At 41.5% G+C, this 22,596-nt stretch overlaps 1 protein-coding gene across 5 annotated transcripts in view; it reads right to left on the bottom strand.

The window, feature by feature from the left end:
* The window catches only part of kmt2cb (lysine (K)-specific methyltransferase 2Cb), a 73,820-nt gene that overhangs the window by 36,600 nt on the left and 14,624 nt on the right, over nucleotides 1-22,596 (bottom strand). For 4 of the 5 annotated variants that reach the window (XM_061838641.1, XM_061838642.1, XM_061838643.1 and 1 more), the window contains 13 exons: nucleotides 16,831-16,919; nucleotides 15,292-15,442; nucleotides 14,283-14,489; nucleotides 12,898-13,007; nucleotides 11,833-11,942; nucleotides 11,167-11,329; nucleotides 10,923-11,094; nucleotides 10,565-10,679; nucleotides 9,909-10,084; nucleotides 9,089-9,441; nucleotides 5,794-5,853; nucleotides 5,040-5,707; nucleotides 1,049-1,171 (listed from right to left, as the gene is read on the bottom strand). In XM_061838641.1, the coding sequence (XP_061694625.1) occupies nucleotides 1,049-1,171; nucleotides 5,040-5,707; nucleotides 5,794-5,853; nucleotides 9,089-9,441; nucleotides 9,909-10,084; nucleotides 10,565-10,679; nucleotides 10,923-11,094; nucleotides 11,167-11,329; nucleotides 11,833-11,942; nucleotides 12,898-13,007; nucleotides 14,283-14,489; nucleotides 15,292-15,442; nucleotides 16,831-16,919 (2,497 nt within the window). The remainder of the gene's footprint in view (nucleotides 1-1,048; nucleotides 1,172-5,039; nucleotides 5,708-5,793; nucleotides 5,854-9,088; nucleotides 9,442-9,908; nucleotides 10,085-10,564; nucleotides 10,680-10,922; nucleotides 11,095-11,166; nucleotides 11,330-11,832; nucleotides 11,943-12,897; nucleotides 13,008-14,282; nucleotides 14,490-15,291; nucleotides 15,443-16,830; nucleotides 16,920-22,596) is intronic. The other variant, XM_061838644.1, reaches the window with a different exon arrangement.

Raw genomic sequence — 22,596 nt, 5'->3', positions numbered from 1 at the left:
GCACCTGCACACATTTTCAATGGGAGAAATGTATGGGGGGCCTCACTTATCAAAAAGTGCATAGGACTCTTACTATAAGCATACATATGCAGAAAATCTGAAAATGACTTATGACCAACATCCTATGAAATCGTGCATAGGCACAGAGGCACACTTGCCTTCACTAGTCACGGTTGCACTTGGGAAAAGTATGCACAATTGCAAAACTGAACCGCAACCACCTCATGATTACAAATGAGACCGGCTAACGCATTGAGAAGGGTGACTTCTTAGTAACATCAGAATTAAGAAAAAAAAAAATGTTGACACGCTTTATCGGCCAGGTGGAGTGATGAAAGGGGCTTTGGAAGCACCACAAATGGAAATGCAATGAGGCAGGCGGTCGCTGTTGCGGCGACTGCAACAGGGAGGACTGGAAAGTGGAAAAAAAAGGTCCTATTTAAAAGTAGATGCCAGCCCGAAAAAAAAAAATAATGGCACCCATTGCCACACGCCAATTTCATTTTGCATCGGATCCATATCAACGAATCTACTTAATATATTTCCAAGGGCAATTTAAAGGCATGAGAGTGTCACTGTTAAAAAATAAAAGGATACAATACAAAAATATAAACAGAGGGCAATACCTTATCAAAAATGTACATTTCATATTGAAAGCGGACGTGTGAGGCATGGCTTCTTTTTGCCACCGCATGTGTTATTCACTATTTCATACCCCCAAAATGTGCCTACCTGTAGGGATAGCTTACATTTTCTGCATGTGTGCATTTTTTTTTTTTTTTTAACATTCCTCAACTTCACCAGTCCTGTGTTGTCCCTGTCTCTACTTTTTGGAACATGTTGGAGGCATCACATTTAAAATGAGAATATTTGCAAAAAACAACATTCATCAGTTGGAATATTAGATTTCTTGTCTTTGTAATGTATTCAACAGAATATAGGTTTCAAAGTATTTGCAAATCTTTGTATTTACTTTTTATTTCAGTTTTACACAACATCACTGCAGTCAGTGCATTTTGGGGTTTGGAGTAAGCCACACAGTAGTTACCACTCTGATGCTCCAGCTGGGGCTGCCAGAGTACTGCCTGGTCTTTGGGACATCCCACCCCTCTGGCTGGTCCGGAGACCAGGACAAGGGGGAGCTCATACTGCTATGGGGGCTCCATGCACCCTAAGGCAGGGGAGGGGAGGTGAGAGAGTGAGAGAGAGAGAGAGGGAAGGAGGAGGGCGACAAAATGCAGCAACGTAAAAACAAAGCCAGCAAAGAAACAAATGTACAAAGAATGATGTTAGAATGGGATGCGGTGAGTTTTTAATGTAGCCATATGGGAATATTCAATACAGTGGAACAACCCAAAAAGAGGGGCATTTTGGATTTCAGCCTATCTACCTGCTCTCTCTTCATTTCGTGTTTATCTTCAGAGGTTGAGTATTTTTTTCCGCATGTATTGACTCTAATTATGTAGTGCTTAACTTTTATTTAGACTTAATATGAAAGTTAGTACTATTAAAATGTTTTCAAGTGTTGAGTTGTTCTTTTGTCAAGGTTTAAGAGTTTGGAACTGATTCATAGGAAGAGCCATGTATCAATTTTCTACAGCATCTCATATGGGCCCCAGGTGAGCCGGAGCCCATCGCAGTCGACTTTTGGCGGGAGATGCGATTCACAGTGGGTCGGTCGACAATCACAGGGCAATCAACCATTCACATCGAAGCAGGTTCGGTCAACCCCCCCACAGGACAACGTGCCCTTACGGACCACAGTTTTTCAGCTTTGCAATTCAATTTGCATTGACAGCGTCTGCATGTGCATGCCTGTTGCACGTTCTCCACCCCACCGTTGTAACGGTATCTTGTTTCAAAATCCACAAAATACACCAGTCGCGCGAGGGAAGGATTTTTAAGGATGGTTCGGTTTCACAGTTGATGACAACGAAGAGGGAGTAAAAACTGTCATTTTACTGCGTGCAAGGGATCCTTGAAACATGTCTCTTACTTTCAAGGAAACAATACTGACCAAGCTTCTCCGGTCGCATCTTGATCAAATGTTTGCTGGTCGTATGACATTTGAGGGACCCGAAAAGATAGCACCAGAGAAACACGTCTATGGAGAATGCTTTAAAACACACCGACTGTGCCACTAAAATAAATAAGGAAACAACCTGTGCAGCGGGAGCGTTTACTGCTCAATATTTGCAGCCCTTTTCTGTCGCTGAAGGTGTGTGGTTCGGTCACATCATGAAAACTCCCAACCCACATTAAGCTGTGCTCATGCACATTTCAGCAACGTTTTAATGAAACACTTGGATTAGGTGTGAGGTCGAATCCACTCACACTTGAGCCAACTGTTACATAACCATTTTTTAATTTATATTTTTGCATGTTTTCAATTGTTCTACACATTTAATACTGTAGTATTGTAACATGAATGCAATCAGGCGAGGAAAAAGAACATTTACCACTTGAGTTATGTTTAGGTAATGGTTAACGTGAAATAATTCTGCACACTACAAAAAACTGACAAGCGAAATACATATTTTGAGAGAGAGAAACAAAGCAGGTTCTCTTATACGAAAATCTAATCGTGGTCCCAAAAACAGGGACACACCATACCGTGGGTAAGCTGTACTGTCCCACCCCTTTTTCACACCCACATTCTAACCCATTAATAATTTAGTCTTCAATTAACCTAACGTGTATTGAGAAAGAAAAGAAACGGGGCGAATAATGGGAGAATGTCCAAACACCACACAGTAAGGCTGGGGCCAATATTAAAGCCAGAACTGTGAGGCAGACTGGTGACCACTCGTCAATCGTGCTGCCCCTTTGGAAACATTTGTTTGTGGAATAACAAAATCCCGGTAGTGTTCTACTTTGGAGGTTCCACTGTATAAATCACATATGCAAAGGTTGGAGTCGATAAACTGTTGACGTGCAAAAATATAAACAGAATAGATTGATGAGACTTAAATTAAAGCAAATCATTTGGTTTTTTTTTCATGCATGTAGTGGACATCTTTTTAGTACAGCTATTGAACAAACCAAGCAACAAACAAAGCCAATCAGTGTTAAATGAAGTTCATGCAGCAGGGCGCCATGTAAAGAAGGAATCCCTGAAACGATGCCGTCGAGCACCTTCAAGGACAAACTGCATTAGAACAGCAGCAAAGCATGTGATTGAAGACCAACAATCTGAGTTGCTCCAAGCCTTGTGTAACAAACCATTTTACTTCGATTTTTTTTTCCTTTTTTATGAGATGGAAATCATCCACTGATTAAACCTATCCCAGCACCCCTAAATATTTTAAAAACATCTTTGAGAGAAAGCAAAATTAAAATAATGTGGTTGCGCAAGTGCACACACCCTAATATAGCTGAGCATGGGGATGTGTTCAGCATTAAATGATCACAGGAGCTTCTAATCAACCCCAAAGACAGTTTTAAATGGTGGGAAGAGTACAAAATCATTTTAAAGGCAAATTTTGTACTATGGAATCCGGTGGAGACACCAATCATCGTGTGGAGAAAATAGGACAACATTATTGGGAATAGAATTCCACTCCAAAATTGATAAAAAGAAGAACTGAAAACTGGTCAGGGAGGCATCGAAGAGGCCGGCAGCAACGTTGAAGGAGCTTCAGGCATTTCTGGCTATTTTTAACCATTTAGTACACCTCTATTTTTTTAACCTCAAATCATATAGTAAAGAAGAGTGACAACGCTGAAAACATCATCATAAACAAATCCACATACTGTACGTATTTGATTTTCAAAAACACCCTGAAATCTCCCAAACGCGTGTAGGAAAATGTTATGGGCGGAATCAAGGCTGAACTTTCTGGCGCAATTCGCCAAAAAGAATATTGTACTGACAATGACGCACGGTAGTGGGAATATCATGGTTTGCCTTTTCTTTAGCTTGAACTGGGGATTTATGAAAAGTTCCAAATACCATTCACTGTTAGCACAAAATCTTCACGCCTCTGCAACAACAACAACAACAACAAAAAAGATGAGGGTGAAGAGAAACTTAATCTTCAGCCATGACAATTAATAATAATCAAGATGTAGAGCACTGATAAGACTCATATCACATAAGTATGAGCTGTAATAAAAGTCAAAGCTGTTGGAAAAACGTAGTTTTGAGGTTGTGTCTATTTTGTAACCTGGTTGTTGTATGTTTATTTCTTTATTTTATTGTTCCTCTTAATCTCTTTAAAAATCAAGTTGTATAACGTACAGCTCAAATAATGGTGGAAGAACATTATGAAACTATCTCTCTCTCTCTCTTTATATATATATATATATATATATATATATATATATATATATATATATATATACACACACCCCCCTCTTCTCATTTTAACAGGGGTACAAACGAATGCCACTGGCTGGCGACCACTTCAGGGTGTAGCCCCCTTCAAGCTCGCAGTTAGCTGGGAAAGGCTCCAGCGTAACTGCGACCCTAGTGAGAAAAAGCGGTATAAAAAAAATGGATGGATGGATGTAATGGAAAGTGAGCATATGGTGTCACAAGAAAAACAAACGAAAATGAGAGTGGTTATTCATGTCCACAAACACTCCATCTCGATAGGCTGAAGTGTGTGTCACGTGCCCATGAAATGAACAGATGATATTGGGAGGTGGTCGGTGAAGTCTCAGTGAATGTTGTGTCAATTAAACGGGATTGCTATCATAAAAAAATAACTAAAATAACAAAATCATGTTTGCATAAACACTAAAACTAGTGACGCAGTGATGCACTGATATCCAAACAGATCATTCACCAACTGTTTTTGTATATTTCAAATAAAAACTGGACCGAGGACTCTTTAAATTAGGATCATACAAAACAACAGACAAGACAGTTGAAAAAAACTAAGTCACCATAGTCATCATCATAAAGCACAGTCCCGAGGTGACCCTCATCCAGACATAAGGAACTTACGGAGTAACTGTTTTCGATTGATACATTAACCCAGGAAAGGTAAGAGAGAGATAACATGAAATCACTGATATGATGTTTAGATTCCAACCTGTTTTACACGCGGCCTCCCCGGAGAAAACTTTCTTTTGGTGATCGCCGGCTTCCCCATTCCGATCTTCGGTGTGAGGGGTATAAGGGTAGTGGTGGGTATTACAATGCTGTGGTCGCCGAACGTTTGGGGGGATTCTCTCGGAGTTATCACTCGGGCCACGGGCGTGGAATGGGAAGGAGTAGGAACCATCTCTGCCAACTGCTCTACAGTTGTCTTGAGTGATTTCTCCTCCATAGACAGACTGGGAAAGGAAAGATGTGGCATCTTCTCTTGCGTCGTGTCAAGCCCGACTGGCGCAGCGGAGGCTGAGGACTGATGGAAATTGCCCTCCACCCTGTCCTTAAGGTCTTTTGGAGTACTTTCTAATAAAGAAGCCATGGCTACATCCATACACAAAGCCTGGGATAGTGAGACTTCTATTGGTTGGTCCGTGGGAGGTACTGATACAGTACTTAGTTCTTTGGTGGTTGAGATGATGGCCTTAAAATCCTTTGTGCTGGGGGTGACCGCGCCCTGCTCGGGGGAGGTCTCTATATTTGCTGGCTTGGTTTCTAAAGCGATTTCCTGCGTCGGTTGTGCCTCCATCAGACGTTCCGGGCTCAGAATCCCTGAAGCCGAGGAAGCGTCTGCAGATATGACCTGGTTTCTTGCTGCTGGTTCGGTTTCTGAGGGACGAAGCGTGCGGTGGTTAGATTGATTGATTTGCATATATAAGCACATCATTCATGAGAATATAAAGTTTAAAACAGACCAGGATTCGATTTTGTGGGTCCGTACACCTCACTCTCAATGTCTGGTCTCAGGGAGATGTCTGGGGGAAAAATAAATATATCAACATAAATGGGTTTGACACAGCGTGTCTCCACATGCACTGCAGAGTCAATGTTGCCAACAGTATATTTAGCGACTTTTACGATGCCTCAAGTGATTATTTTTTCACAAACATGAGCAGAATCAGTATAACATTGTTGTCACTCTGACATTACGCACCAGTGAAGTCATGTAGAGTTTAGAGTAGACTTTTATGACGTTAAATTGTTGAAGATTTAAAATGTTACTTTATGAAGGCTCGTGTTTGGACAAAAGGGACATTTTTCCAAGAGGAAGCACTTATTTTCACATCATTCATCAAGAAAACAAATCTATTGTTTCTGGATGAATAATAATTCATGAAAAAAAAAATACCGCCGGGGAAAAAAAATTCAAAGCTTGTTTGCTATCAGGCGAAAAGCAAATCTCAAATAGATGCAGCAGAATTAGAGGTCAGGAGTGATATTAGTTCTGATGAAGAGACAGAGGAGGTTATCTCGAACACCGAGATGAAGGAAATGTTGGGAGAAAGCTTCAGACTTTGTGGTGAAGAAACATCCAGAAAAGGTTGCAACTGGCCATAGATTGGCGCTATGTAATAACACATGCCTTCCAAATTTCAGAAACAGTCAAAAAGAAGTAGAAACAAAAATCTTTGGACAGGTATTTTTTTTAACTAGCCATCTGTTGACACAGAAGAATGCGATGCAAAAAAAGGCTAAAATTGAAAAGACCCAAAATAAAGTAAAACTGGAAAAAAAATATACAGTAGCAATTAAGTTCATTCAAGTTCAGTACGTGTACAGTAACATTAAGCTAATCACTAAGTAGCTAATTGAAATGATACAAATTAAGTTGACAAAAAGTGAAATAAAAACATCCTTGGAACAATTAAGTTCAGAGCTAGACTAAAGAAAAGAGTGACTGAGAAACCTCCATCTGCCTTCTCCCCCCTCCTGCTCTGTTAGTATCTTCTGTTAGCAAAAGTCATCTCATCTCCAAGATAAGTAATCTTTGCAATAGCAGTTCCTTTCTTTCCATTTTCTTTTGTTTTGACACAATACAATACTTGTCATTTAAAATTACACATTTTTTATAATTTAAAAACATTCCAAAAATTAAAAAAATGGGATGGCATTTTGAGGGCAGGAACAGATTAATGGCATTTACATTAATTTCAATGGGTAAATTAGCTTTGACATAAGAGCAACTTGAAGCAAGAGCTCAGTCACGCGGAGAATTAAACTCGTATCTCAAGGTACCATTCTATATGTGTTAAGTTGTAGGAGTCGTGTTCTAAAAATCTATGCACTGTTATACGAGTCGGGTGAAAAATCAAAACAAAATTGGAATAAACAGAGAAAGAAACCAAATAGAATCAAGGCTGAATGCTAAGTGTTTCCAATTTTCTCGTTTTTTAGTCTTCAAGTGTTCGTCTTAAATTGATGGGTTCCGTATCAAAGATATCAACAGCAGCCTGGCATGAATAGAAGCAGTCAAGCTTGGCTTTCAGGCAAACCCCATTGAAAGAAATACACCGCCAGACAGCCACTGACAGTACACACAGTCTCGTCTTACGGGGCCACCCACCATTTCTATCCACAAGTTCCCATGTCACCATGATCCTGACACCCACATGCATGCACCTGCGATGCATCTGTGCCAAGGAAGGGAGTAACCATGACAACCAACATCCCAGGGTCTGTTACCCTGGACTTGTGAGTGTGCAGCTTGCAGGTGCTCATCCGGTGCCTATGCCAGAAAGTCACTTCGGAGATGGCCCTCCAAGTCTCTTTAGTGTTCAGCTGTTGACCGAGCTAAACACACACCCCCATTCATATTAATGCCCCACTCCTCCCTTTCCTACATCCCCTACAGTGAATGAGGTGATGTTTGGATAAATACACTGCTTTTACTACAGCAGCAAACCCTTTGAGTCGCGCTTACTTGAGTTTCCACTCGAGATACTGCATTACGCCGTATAGTGGGTTGTTTAAGTGCCAATTACAGGAAGCCGTCTAATTGTACAGAGACTAACAAAGAAATCTTTGATTAAAATAATATCCCATCTATCCATCTATCTTCTACTGCTTTTCCGGGTCAGGTCGCGCGGGAAGTAGCTTCAGCAGGGATACCTAGACTTCCCTTTCCCCAGCCACTTCTTCCAGCTCTTCCGGGGGGATCCCGAGGTGTTCCCAGGTCGGCCGAGAGACATAGTCTCACCAGCGTGTCCCGGGTCGTCCCCGTGGTCTCTTTCCGGTGGGACATGCCCGGAACACCCTACCAGGGAGGCGTCCGGGAGGCATCTGAATGAGATGCCCCAGCCACCTCCTCTGGCTCCTTTCAATGCGGAGGAGCAGCGGCTCTACTCTGAGCCCCTCCCGGATGACCGAGCTTCTCACCCTATGACTAAGGGAGAGCCCGGACACCCTGCGGAGGAAACTCATTTCGGCCGCTTGGATCCGGGATCTTGTTCTTTCGGTCACGACCCACAGCGCGTGTCCGTAGGCGAGGGTAGGAACCAGTACATCAAAATTTATAACAAGTGAAACTGGACTTTATAGTAAAATAGTATTTGTAATTTTAAGCGTAAGGAAGAAGGGCAGAAAAAGCGCAAAGATCAGTGCTTTGGCTGAAGCTGAACTGAAATGCTGCACAATAAGATAGAAATGATGAAAACGTAGAATATCAGATTGAACTGCAGGACATTTGAAAAAAAAAAAAAAAAATCCAATTGAAAATCTCATAAAAATGTGCACTTATTAAAGTACATGTTTTAAAATATTGATAATTTTACTGGTTTGAACCATTTGAGAAATGAAGTGAATCTTTCAACCTTTCCTGTCTTTCGTCCTTCATTCTTGCTAGTTCGTTTGTTCTGTTCTTTCTACTCAACATGTACGTCATACTGAGGTGGCACCAAATACCGGAGACATTCCTTGTGTGTTGGCACATTAAGCGGATTCTGATTCTTAAAATGTGGGATTATTAAAAATGTGTGAAATTGTTCCCTGAATGGTCTAAATATTTTCAACATTCGAACGGTTAAAAGTGGTCGAGAAATGTGTACATTTCGTGGAAAACAGTTGTGTAAATGCTCTTAAGCATTTGGGAAACACTGAAAACCACACAATGAAAATTATTTGATTCCCGTCACACACAAAAAAATGGTAACATTCTGAAGTAGATGTACAGTAAATCTGCTGAATCCAAACTTTATGGGAACCAGGACTCACCAGGCTCTTGGACAGACATAGCTGGGTTCAGGTCCAGGACTGCATCCTCGACAGTCTGTGGATCTGAGGACAATGGCGCAGCGAGTAATTCCGGTTTGGGGTCATTGTGCATTTCAGGAAGCAGCCGAATGCCAGGTTCGAGGTCCATGTGCTTTTGAGCCAGCTGTGAGCCAGTTTCAGAGTCTGTGTGCGTTGAGGCTGGTTGAGGGAAAAGCTCTGGGCCAGTGTCCATATCCTCTGCTTGGAGCACCCGCGCTGCAGTGGGAGACCTGCAGTTGGAGCAAACGAAGTCCTCTCTGGGGTGGTTTTCTGCTTGGCCTGAGTTTTGACGCTCACACTCAAGGTGAAGCCATCTGAAATGAGTGCAGAGCTATTGGTTAACAGGGGTTTCGGGCTCCAGCACTCCCGGAAACCTTGTGAAGACAAACGGCTAATACAATGGATGGATGGACGGATAAATAAGTAAATAAATAAACAAACAGATACATATATAAAGTGGATTTCGAAGCCTGACTCAAAAACTCAAAACAGATTAATTGCAAAACCCAACAACTTGCCTGATTTGATAACATTTAGATAGCATGAAATGATTACTATTAGTAATAATTTACAATTAATGGGATCATCTTTAGTTAGGATAAGCGCTCCAGAAAATAGATGGATGGATGGATGGAATAGTTGTCGATTAATTGCAGTTCCTTTACAACAATTTTGGTATTATTATGAATTATGCCAAATAAAAATGATCTCAATGAGAAATCGGAGGTCCAGCAGGATGGATTGTGATTGGGGAGGAAAAAAAAAACAAGTTTGACATTACCTCTTACAAATATGGCAGAGGAGTAAGTCTTTGTGATGCTCAGGGTCTAAAATGCAGGCACACATTGGGCAGCTCAGAGTGGGATCCTGGTTTTGGACACAGTTTTCACACAGCAAGCTGGTGTGGTGCCACAAGCCGCTGGTTCGGGTTCCACACTGGATGCATACCCTGCAGTTCTACAAAGAAAAGTTTGCACATTTTTCCTTGCATTGCGGGATTCAAACTTCCCCAGTGTGGGGACTTATAAATGTTACCCAATCTAATTTTATAATTATGTTTTAATGGCCATGCTTTATTAATAAGGTTGTATTTACACAACATGGTCCAAGTGACATATGATTTTTAATTCCAAAATTAGATGTGTCATAGCAGCAGAAAATGAATCAAATATCTTTAAATCACAATCAGGCCTCTTCCAAATGTGGTTCCAAATCTGATATCTGCTATAAAAAGTATTGCCCCCGCCTTCTCAATTTTTTTAGACTTTTGCATAGGTTCCCCAAGTGACGTTTTAAGATCAAACAAATTAACTCACACGGACTTAAAGTGCTATTTTTAAATGAAATGTACATGGAAATAAATCGGAATTGGAACACTCGGACCACCAATGTGCATCCAGCCCAAGGACGGCAGCCACAGAATGAAGTTTTTCCTACCTTACATCTCCAGCCGTTGGTGGGGAGAGTGTCCATGGCAGGTTGCAGACAGAAAGTATGGTAGCCTTTGTCACACATGTCACATACCAGCATTTTAGTGTCCTCTCCTGGGTTCCTGCAAAACACGGTTGAATGATTGGAAAGATTGAGCTGCATTCTCTACGAAAACCCCTTGAAGTTGTTCCTGTTTTGATTATCAGCAATTACATCAATGACAAATTTTACAGAAATCCCCTTCTGTTGTACAGAACTGAAAAATCTTCAATGGTTAAGTGATGAGTAGCCATTTAAGAGAAGGAAAACATTTGGACTGCTGATGATTTTATTTTATTTCATTTTATGTGGCATGGTGACTCACTTGCATGTCTGGCAGACTTTGCACTCAGGACACTGCCACCCGGCCCTCCTGAGAGGGGTCACGGCCATGTCCAGGCAGATACCATGATAATGCTGTCCACAACTGGTGCAGAAGAGTTGGTCCAGTAGATCCCCTGGGCTGTCGCATAGCGCGCAATTTGCATCGTCAACAACTGTGGAGAAGAACATAACGCATTACATTATACAAAGTAACATAGACCATAGCACAATTAAACACGACTTACATTTATGCATGGCCAAATCAATGTGTTCTGGGCAGAGGAGTGACAGACTCCTGATATCCTGAAAGGCCCCTGCTGCCCCCGCACAGGGGTAATGGTAGAGTTGAATACATCCTTCAGCACAGCACTTAATGGATGCTCCAAGGCGCTTACAGTATGCACAGTGCTGCAGGGAGAGGGAGACATTTTGGGGAGGATGAATGTCTTTCTTCTGCTGAACCGTCAAATGTGGCATTTTCTGAATTGAGTTTTTCCCCCACTCAAGTGAAAATCAAGACCCTTGTCCATAACATTCCAAGTAAAACCTCGTCCAAGGACTTTTTCCCCTCTCTCTTTCTGTACCATGAGCATGCCCGAATCACTCCAGACGTCAAGCGGAAGATTTGCTGGGAAACTAAACAACCCATAGGTGACAAACAAACACAGCACACAGCACACAGTGCCTTTGCGCTAATGCTACGCAGCTAAGCTGCCATGAGAGCTCAGCCCCAGTTGAGTGGCGTGACCTTTTCCATTTCACAGTTGACAGAGCTACAGTGCCGAGCTGACCTTTACCAGCCAGACTGATCCATCAGCTTTACTGTCTCAGTGTGGGAGGCTGGCAGGCCTTCCCCAATACCAGTGGTGGTAATACTTATTAGGGCGCAGATGCTTCCCCCCCAGACTCACCTTTGTGCTCCCTGAGTCAATGGCTCTGTCCACATTAAGCAGCGATTGTCCCTCGCCCTCACAAACACCTTCGGACCATGAGGCACAACTCTGATGCGCCCAGCATTGCCCTGCCATTTGTAAAACAGCAAATAATACACAATCAACTTTCCGGTTATTGTGTTTAAGCACACAAACAAACAAAAAAGCATGTGCAAAATGGTAATTTACTAACTTTTAATTATCCATTAAAAATGTGTGACTAAGGACAATAGTGCAGTGGATCATCAAATCTTGAACGTCTTTCTTCAAGGATGATTAATTGATTTCATTGATTAATTTCAGCTTGATTGTCAGGACAACTTTCTTTGTTCATTTTAGCTGTTTCCTTAGTTGAGAGCACATCCTGGCTGATTTTCACAGCTCGCACTTTCTGTGAACAGAATGGAGCGGGTCTGTAAAGCCACCACCAGTTTGGTCATTTTGTTTCTCTATATTTGGTGACTTTTCTGGCCCCGACAGTGACGTCAGCTTTAAAACCCAAAAAAGCGACTTGAATTCACCACAAATGGATGGCAATCACAAAGGCGATAGCGCTTAATATTGCCAAAGAAATGGAGACCAGCTACTCATTTCAAAAGCGTGGCTTTATCGACATGCTGGAAATTTTTAAATTCTATTTTAGGTCACCTGCCTCAACTCTACATGACCGTGATCAAGGTGGACAAGGTGAGTGCATTATTACTCTTTGCTCCATGAACTTTGATGGCTCATTTTATGTGAATGTATTGACCTTTCCAAATGTAAATTTGAGGATTATGTTCTAAATGTTTTTCCAAGGAGAAATGTAAATTTTATCCCGTACATGTTCAGGGAAAATATTTACAGTTTTTCTATTTCTCAGCCAGAGGCAGCTACGAACAAACACTATTCATACGCAGTGAGAACACAGAATGGTGAATGCCTTCTGCTCTGGAGGTAGTCTGTGAGCGCTAACAAGCAAGGAATAATTGATTAATTGATCGTAATGGGAAGATTTGTTTGGAAATTTGAAAAGACGATTAGCTGAAAACCGCTGACTCCCACCTGACTCAAAGAGAGACTGGACGTTGAGATCTTGTGGAAGGCCAACATGAGAGAGTTCCTCCCAAAATCGACTCACTGGGTCTGGATCTCCCTCGCCGCTTTCAGACCCGCTGGAAAGAATAGAACAGAGACAGAAGCTCAAAACGTTTTTTTAAACGTAAAACAGCATACGACAGCAGAATAATTAGCAATTTTTAAAGAAGGAAAAAGAAAGATGATGATGATTGAATCTGTGGGTCAGAGAAGAAAGAAAGCCATCTTGACATCCGGCACATGTGCGACACCTGCTGTTAAGTCGAAAGAAAGGCGACACTGGCACCTTCACATTTGCAGAAAAATAAACACCCACCCTTCACCTCTGATTAGAACACGATGGCTACGTTCGGACTCCAGGGGATGATATCCAATTTGGATTTCATGTTCAATCTGATCTTTTTATATAGTCACATAAAAAAAAAAAAAAAGTGACTTCTACTATAGACAGAATGAGTCCATGATGTCATACTTCTGCACACAAAACAGGGTGTCACATTGCACACGTGCCGTGTTTACAGACGTAAATATGGCACCTCGCCGAAGTATTGTCATGAAGCATTCATCCATCCATCCACTTTCAAAACCGCTTATCCCGGTTGGGTCGCAATGTGTTGGAGACAATCCCAGCTAACTCTCGGCGAAAGGCAGACAACACCCTGAACTGGGCGCCACTCAGTCGCAGCGCACATATAGATGCTGTCGCGAAGTGAGCGCTGAACCCACGCCGCCTACACCAAAGTCAGGCAACCGTACCATTACACCATCAGTGACCTTGTCACGACGCATTTGTGTGCACTTCAAGGATTTTGTGCAACCGGAGCCAACAGTTTCTTATATTTATCAGTTGTAAAGTATCTTCTTCTCACCAATGACTGCTTTCTGTCCGTTTAACCGGCATTGTTTTGTGGCAGGTGACGTTTGTTGCCTTTTGATGAAGTATAGGCCATAGGAGCGCGACTTGTGTGTCCTAACTGCACTCAGATTGGATATGTATCCGATTTATACCCACATTCCCAGTGGGAAAAAAAAAAAAAAAAAAAACATATTACACTGGGGGGAAAAAAGAAGGGGGAAAAAAAAAAAAAATCAGAATTGACCTGGAGTGTGAACGTAGCCTTACTTCACATTTCTCTCTGTCACACATGTACCTCGCTTAAAAATCTGCATTTTTGCATTGCGCATCCTTATCTGTGGTCATGTGACAAGTGAAGACTACCCTTGGGGACTAATCAGATAGCAACAAAACACAACCAACTGTTGGCTAAGCTAACTGCCAGCATGTATTGTTATGGCTTTCATTACGTCACTGGGAACGAATAAAACTCATCTAGTTATACGGCAAAACTTACTTGGTAAGGTTCTGTTGTCCTGAGGTCGTCTCGCCAGCCACGTGTGGCTCAGTGGACCCAAAGTCATCGCCGCCATTGCTCATCGAGTCCTCGCCATCTTTGTGTCTGAGCAGCTCATCAAGTGATAGCGTGGTGCTGAACGCTCGCAGTTCCCCTTGACCCAACAGGCTATGAGTCCCGCAGTAACAGAAGGCACAAAGATGCTCACTGAAACAGAAAGAGGATGGCGGAATGTATTGCTGCGATATAAACAAAATTGCGACAAAGGTAATTTCATTGCGTGATTATATCTATACCGATTAAGTATAGAAAACAAGAAATACTTTGCCAAACACAAAACTGATTCATTCGCATTCACTTGTAAGTCTTTCCTCAAATTATAGACATACAAGTGCGATGAACTTCCATCTGGAAAAGACTTTACTAACACTGATTGACGAACAGTCAAAATATTCACATCAGTTGTCAGGCAAATTCACCGAACAGTAAAAAGGCAGGTGACACTGTATACTGTCATGTCGCATTCGCTTCAACAACAAAATGACAAATTGTGGTAAATTAATACCGTCTTTATTGCGCAAATCACTTGTCTTCAGCAAGTTTTTACGTCAAGCCTTCCTCCTTCAGAGTCATAGGAAGTTCTTATTCATCTGTAGAGTAGCTCCAAACCCCAAATCAGCCATCCAATCACAAATCAAACTCAGACACCTTCAAAGTCTCACAGACATTCAGATCCACCTAAGGAAGGACTGTGCTGTTGTGGGGGTGGAGGGGGGAGGGGGGGTGCCATGTCAAGAGTAGCGTTCCTGGTGACAAGAGACTTATGGACCAGCCAAGACGTTACAAACAAATATTTACTCTATGCCAGAGTGACAGAATGAATTGTGTAGATTAGTGAGACTAAAGCATGTTCGACTTATGTCACCACCGTGGGAACGAAAGTACTTTGTAGACAGAGAACCCCTGAAGCTAAAGCACATTCACAGTCATGTTCCTTGTTCTTGCTAACCTGCTCTGGACTCCACTAGTTCCTGGAACCGACGGTCCAGCGAGAGTCTCAAGCGGAGGGCTCTGGGCCGGAAGAGGAGGAAAGGGCGGATCCTCCTTTGGTGCATCACTGCTAACCACTTCCAGAGTCTCCCCTGCTTGGACTTCTGTTTCTAAAGGTGATGGACAACATGGAAAGATTAGTTTCTCAAAATATATAAAACACTACAAACATTTTATTGGAACAATATGACTGTAAACACAACACTGGTACCCATACATTCTATTTATTTAGGGTCAAGTTTGCGTTATTTATACAAACAGTTGGGTCTCGAGTGCAAAATGAAACCAAATAAAGTATATATTTTGTTACCTGCCTTTTTTTGAAAATGTATCTGTGGGTGAGCCCTATTAGACTTCCATCCCGAAGTTGTGCAAGGCTTGAGTTAATTTGGTCAACATTTATGACATGATCAGCTAGGCTGGTAGAAGATTGAGAGCCACCTTCAACTTTCCAACTGCTGTTAGAGCCTTAAACAATCGCTGTCTGTAATATGTGAAACGTACCAATGTAACAACTCCCTTATTTAATATCCATAGCTACACTGCAGTAACTCACAATGTTCAATATTCAATTCAGGAGCATCCAATGTAAATATCTGCTGAGTCTGTGTTTGTGCAATGTCTCTATTTATTTCTTTTTTAAAAAAAAGGTTTATCTTTATTATTGGAGTTTTATATATTTTTATCTTTGCACCTAATGGTCTGCACCTTATTTTTTTTTCATTGCACTTGTCGCAATGACAAATAAATCTGAATCTGAACCCAGACTATATACTGTTCGAAAGTCACTCCACTTCCCCAACGTCACCAGTGTGATCATTACGTAGCCACATGGTAAGCAGAGCTGCATTGACCACTCCCACCCCAACGCAAAGGCAAACCCAACTAACACATACTATGCATGCACACTCATACTAACAGTATAGTGAAATGGCCTGACACGGTCTGGTCTAATCAAGTAATTAGGAAGACAATAAACAGATTGTATACATTCTGCTATAACCATTCCCGAGTTACTGATAAAAGCACGTTATGTCAAGATATTTTATTAAAACACTAACGGAAAAGAATTTAAGATCTGTATAACGTGTGTGTGTGTGTGTGTTTATATATGGTATCCAGTGTAAATGATCATCAAAATAAATAACAACTCTGAGCAAAGCTCACATGATGTCATGTACACTACACACATTAAAAACAGTATAAATGCATATAGAGAGACTGATGGGATTTTAAAAAGCTTTTAGGGGGCATTAGCCTTGGGCTCTTTCCCACTGCACCTCAATGCCAATTTTAGAGCAGGAGGAGAGGTGGTGGCAGCGAGTGAGAGACGGAAGCAAGGGCAGGGAGGGAATATAAACCCAGTACAGCTTGAGCTGAACCCTTTCATTTATAGCCCTGAAGAGGAAGGCCAAGGTACTCCGAAAAAGCTCTCATCCATCCTCCTCTACCTCCGCTGAACGAGTGCTTCCCAAGGAACGGGGCAGTGTCGACTCACCTGTGTCCTGAGGGCCAATGGACTCTGTTATCTCTGTTCCATCCAAGCTGTCCTCCTCGTCCATGATAGCCCTACCTTTTGTGCGGCCCCTGAGGTAAGAAAGAAGCAAAAACAAATAAATGCTGGCGATGGAAATTAGATGTAGCCACAGCCGTCTATGGGCTGTAAAAGGGGGAGGAACCGTGGATAAATACTATCTACACACATAGACTAGAAACGCACTGAAAGTACATTCCTTGTTTCGGACTGAAAGACATTTTTTGCCAAAATAAAACTGCCAAAATAAACATGTTTATGTTGCCAACTCATAGCTTTGCTTTGGCCGATCCACGCTGGTACACTACATATTTAAAAAACTTTTGCAATTAACAAGCAATGGTCATTAAGCTTTGCTATGCAGTGAAGTTGACTGGGACTCTTTTTTTTTTTTTTTTTTTTTAAACAAAGCCTACAGTGCCAGGTGGATATTTGTTGAATGACAGTCATCCACCATTATTGAACAATAGATGTGACAGTGAAGTAAGGCGCACATTCAACTAGTGGTAACATAACCACCTATTACCAAAAAATGAATGCCTTTGTTTCAGTAATAACTCAAATTTGCTTGTCATGCATGTGCTTTTATTATGTTAGCTAGAGGCTTGTCCAAACTGCAGCTTCCCTATTGTCGGCTCACCTTGCCGCTTTCTGCTGCTAAGGTGGAATGCTTGTTACATGCAACATGTATTTGCGGAGTTCCATCTATGAGCTACAGTTAATGCGGCTGAACACAATACCAAGCCATGGAAGCGGTGACATATAATGCAGATCTGCAGAGGCAAAAGAACGCACATCGCATCCACTTGAGCCACTTAATCATCACCTTCATGACAGCAAGGAAACCACAATTTGGCTATCACGAACATGTAGGACAGCGGGAGTATAATATGGGGGAAAGACGGTGGCGAAGTCAAATGTTAAACTTGTGACCTGAAATCGCAAAAGACCAAAATAAGTGAGTACACTTGTCGCATAGGTCTGGCTGGAACTGCATACTGAAATCCGGAGATGAAGATGAAGCGCAAAACAGGACGCAAATTAGTACGCGTGAACAGAAATACTGAAACATGCAATAATGCTAGACGGCTACATGAACACAGGGACCGGAAAATTAATTAATGCATCACCACTGCATCATTGGAGGAAACAGCCCTATAAGGCTAAAAAAAAAATAAAAAATAAAAAAAAAAAAGTGTGGTTCCGATAGCCTACATTTCAGAACTGGGGTCGGTAATCCTTCTATATGACATGACCTTGGTTATTTCCTTTGCTCACAAACATCTAGAGGACATTTTGACAAAAACTTTTTTTCCTCTCGCCAATGCTTCCAACCATCATTATGTGGCTTTTCCAAGCATTGTATTTAATTTATGTTATCATCTACAGTTGGCCATGCTGGGAGCACAACTTCAAAACGTGTTGCAACCCAGCACTGTGGCGTTATAACCATTGCCAGGGGAAGAGAGCGGGAGGGTATGTATAACCTGGGACAGGGATCTGGATTGAGGGATTACTGGAACTGAAATCTTGTCAAACTAAAAGTCATAGACAATAAATAACCACTTTTGACATTAAAGCTGCCGTGCAAAGTGCATCCCTGAAGGTAGAATTCTGCATTTCAACGACAGAGCCTTCCCTTTGATATGCCTACTCCACACCTCCCACCATGTGACTATAGAAGCTTTTTTATTGTTATTATTATTTTAAAGCACAGCCCGGTGAGGTAATCATTCTATGATTACTTTCTGACAGAGAAACACAAAAGTTTTGAGACAAGAAGCAATGCTTTGCCCATTGCTAGGCAAAATGTGCCATTTCAAGTATGTCATTTTCCATGCGGCTGTAGGGGATGTTGCCGGTTGACATGAAATTGTGATAAAAACACAGCAATGGTAGAGGAGCTGATAGCGTATTCAGCATTACGTCATTGCCTCTACTGGCTGGGGTGACTCCCCCCCAAACAAAGAGTTACACAATGCATCTTTCAGTACAGCATTGGACGGAACATTGTAGCGTGTGGAAAAAATAATAATAATAATTTGAGAGTTAAGACCGTAATAACCAGCCGTGTCTCCTGTTACAGTACGCAAACTGTCCAGGAAGCATGTCGAGAAAATACTTGATATCATGATAATAACAGCGCACCTCGGTGTGGAACTTACTACTAGTGCTACGTCAGCACTTCAGATATCAACACTTGCAACCATCTGACTGCATAGCAGCTCATACAAATCTCACGCTTGCACGCGCACGCAAGATAAATACAGTGTGGAGCCTTTGTCAGCAACCTCCAGGAGACTGGGGGTGGGGTTGTGCTGACGTCATCTTGAAGACAGCACGTGGAGAGCATAATTGCGGCGGATGCGACTGTTAACATGCTAAACGGAGAGAGTGAACACCGCCCAAATGAGAGCAGTTGTGTCTCAGAGGTGCTCAGAAAGATACAGGCACTCGGAGGAGGAGGAGGAGGAGGAGATGGCAGGATGTGGGCTGGCATCATTTTGATGTCACCAGAGACAGAGGGGCAGGGAAAAAAAAACAAATAAGTGGGTGGATGCCAAATCAACCCCTCCCTTTAAATAACTTCCATGTAAAGATAAGTAACAACTCTAAAGTATGAAGAGAGCCAAACACTGACAGCCTTAAACATAGTTGAAGCGGAATCAGTCCGTCAAAAACAAGTGATGTGCGCACAGATGTGCCAAAAAGGAGGCGTTTTACTGTCATCACAAATATGCGGTAGAAATATGACAGATAATCGCAGTGTGACATTCTGCCCAAGCACTCATCATGGACAGGAACATATTCCCATACTAACTGCTACAATACTAGTATCATACTATACTATATGTGACCATGTCAGGTAACACATTAAGTTGGCCTATTATTTTGTTTGAACATTCATTTCAAAGGTCAGTAAAGTTTGATCATCTGTAAAGCAAAACTAAAATTTAAAAAAATATTACAATAACCTTTCGAGTATAGTCTGAAACAGCGGCGTCATTCGAGTTGTCAGAATTCCTTTTTTTTTTTTCCCTCCAACAACTTTTTAGCAGCTTTCGTAGTTCAAAGCCGTGCTTCTACTTTAAATGTTGCTGTGAACAGAGTGGAGTAAGGATAAGCGGCGTGGAAAATGGAAGAAGTTTACCAAAGCACAGTTAGGATTGCAAAACAGAGCAAGACTGTTCCTCCATTAACCGATATTCAAAATGTACTTGTGATTTTGTTTTTTTTCCCCGAGCATAAAAACATTACAATCCAGGGAGACAAAAGGTAATGCAAGAACATCGTGTGTGTGTGTATATAAATTCTTGTTTCGCGAGATCACACCGAATGCCACAAAATTTGGATCACGGTAGAGAACCAAACCTTCGCGATAGTGGTAGTGTAAAAATTTTACAATGCAAGTATTTCTGACGGGGGTTCATGGTCCTTTAGCAAAGCCAAACTGGTTATAAAAATAAGGAATTAATCACACATGCCTGAAACCATTGTGACACTGAGGCAGATGGGATATCACCAAGAACAAAATGTCCTTGCATTTCTTTTAGAGTGAAACTTTGCAGTCACCATCGACAAACATCGCTTATTCACCACTACTACCTTTGACTGTGGTGTACCACAAGGTTCAGTTTGAGGCCTGATGTTATTTTCCATTTATATGTTCCCCCTTGGCCCCAAAAAAAAAAAAAATCCATAAAGTGTCCTTTGATTGCTATGCAGAAGAGACAGATAAATCTTATTCAGAGACAAGAAGACACCTGAATGACCACGAAGTTTCAGCTTCACGGTCTTGTACTGTCTGACAAAACACTTTGCAAATGCGTTTTTAAAGGTACCATACAAATAAGGTTTTTAAAATACGGACGTATCGGGACATTCTCTAAGCTGGTGTGGTCACGTCAGAGTGCTTGCTTGGCGGACGCAATTGCAAGCATGTCATGGGGTGATAGTTGCGAGAATGGCCCATGCTGCACATGCATAAATTAGAGGGGAGACTGCAAAAATAAAGTCGCGACTTGTCTATCTTTCAGGGGAAAAAAAGCTATTGCCTTTAAGACGCATAACAAGGAGCTACAAATGCAGGAGCATAGACAGCCTTAGCGGGAGAATGACCCAGAGGAATTCGTATTCGGGACGATCTGTAAGCTAAGAAGAAACAAAGCTACTAGGACCGGTTTTTATTGAAAGTCATTGTAAATGAAAGTGTGGACTGCACAATGAAAAAAAAAAAGTTTTAGTTCAGCAAAAGTGAAGGGAAAAAAAGTCTTGCAAAAATGTAAAACAAGTAAAAATTAGTTGAGCAATTTACATTTAAAGATATTTACATTCTATTTCATTACTTTTTGTTTTGTTCAATACAATCCTGTTAAGTGCAATCTCATTTTTAAAAAATGTTTTAAGGGGGACTGCAACAGATTAATAGCATTTCCATTCATTTCAAATTATGAAAGAAGAAAAAAATACATGAAATACATGCATGGTAATGGAACAAATTAACTTCATATCTGAAGGCATCGCTGTATTCGATCAATCGATGAAATAATCGATTCTAAAAATATTCAACAGCGATAGCACTACTAATCATCGTTTTGCCTTGAAAGTGAGAGAGTCGCTTCCAGCAACAGACGTGCCTTGAATGAAATTAGTCCGTCACCTGTACCTTCTATTTCTGAATGCACACCTTTGCCAAGTGAAGGAGAACCAGTACAGGGCGGAAAAAAAAAGCCTCGTTCAAGCAGGACTTTGAACAATTTTACAGCACATACTGTTACAATCGTGTAGTTAAACTGCGGGCATTTATTTTGAAGAAACGACTTTACCAGCTATAGGATGTTTATGTCGATGATGTCCGAGTGTTGTCGAGCGGACTGAGAGGGTCTGTTCTGTGCGGTTGTGAATAAAAGCTCGCATTTCAAGATAGGCCTTTTCCTTTGTTTGAAATGGTTGCAACACAATATGACACACACTATCAAAGTGGTAACGATCGCATCTAATAATTATTCCACCACCCACGAAATGGTTCATGATTATTTGCAAAAACAGCACTGCTGGGGTGAGCCCAGAACAATGAAATTTCGTCCCATTTGGCCAAGTTGTGCAAACGTGAAGGGCACCCAGCAGCACACACCCAGAATGAGAGGAATTTCTTCTCTGGCTGAAAATTACATCACGCCTCACAAGCCATCAACCCCGTCCACGTCAATGGTCTTGTGTTCTAACATGTTTGCTGCGTGCATATAGCCATATCTGTAGATTGTTGCAAAGCATTCCCACCCCATATGACTGTGTTTTTTTTTTTTGTTTTTTTTTTTAATTGAAAGCAGGTTCTTGGGCAAATGTTTAGGGGCGGGCTTCAAATGATTTTACCATGGTGCATATGGGAATAGAAAGGTAATGGAGTTATAAGTTAGCTAAGAATGTCTTGGAGGTGAAAAGAGTGTAAGATAGAATGATGAGGCTGAAACTTGAAATTGAGGGTGTATGTATAATGTGATCAGGGGTAATTCCCTTCAGGTAGGATGTGACGTAGCGGTGAAAAACATTTTGGAAGGCACTAGATAGACAGTATACATGTAATTCTGAGCATCTCAGACAGAGAGAGCCGGGATAGGTGCAGGTTGTCATCGGCATATTGGTGAAGGAAAAAGGTGATGAAGAAGTAATGGATCAGGATCTGGGAAAGGAACCTCAACACATAGATAGGTAGATTTGGCAAAAAAAAAA

The sequence above is a fragment of the Syngnathoides biaculeatus genome, chromosome 13 (assembly GCF_019802595.1).
Source record: "Syngnathoides biaculeatus isolate LvHL_M chromosome 13, ASM1980259v1, whole genome shotgun sequence".
Classification (NCBI taxonomy): domain Eukaryota; kingdom Metazoa; phylum Chordata; class Actinopteri; order Syngnathiformes; family Syngnathidae; genus Syngnathoides; species Syngnathoides biaculeatus.
Note: the sequence above shows the minus strand (reverse complement) of the source record. Positions and strands in the feature narration are given on the sequence as shown.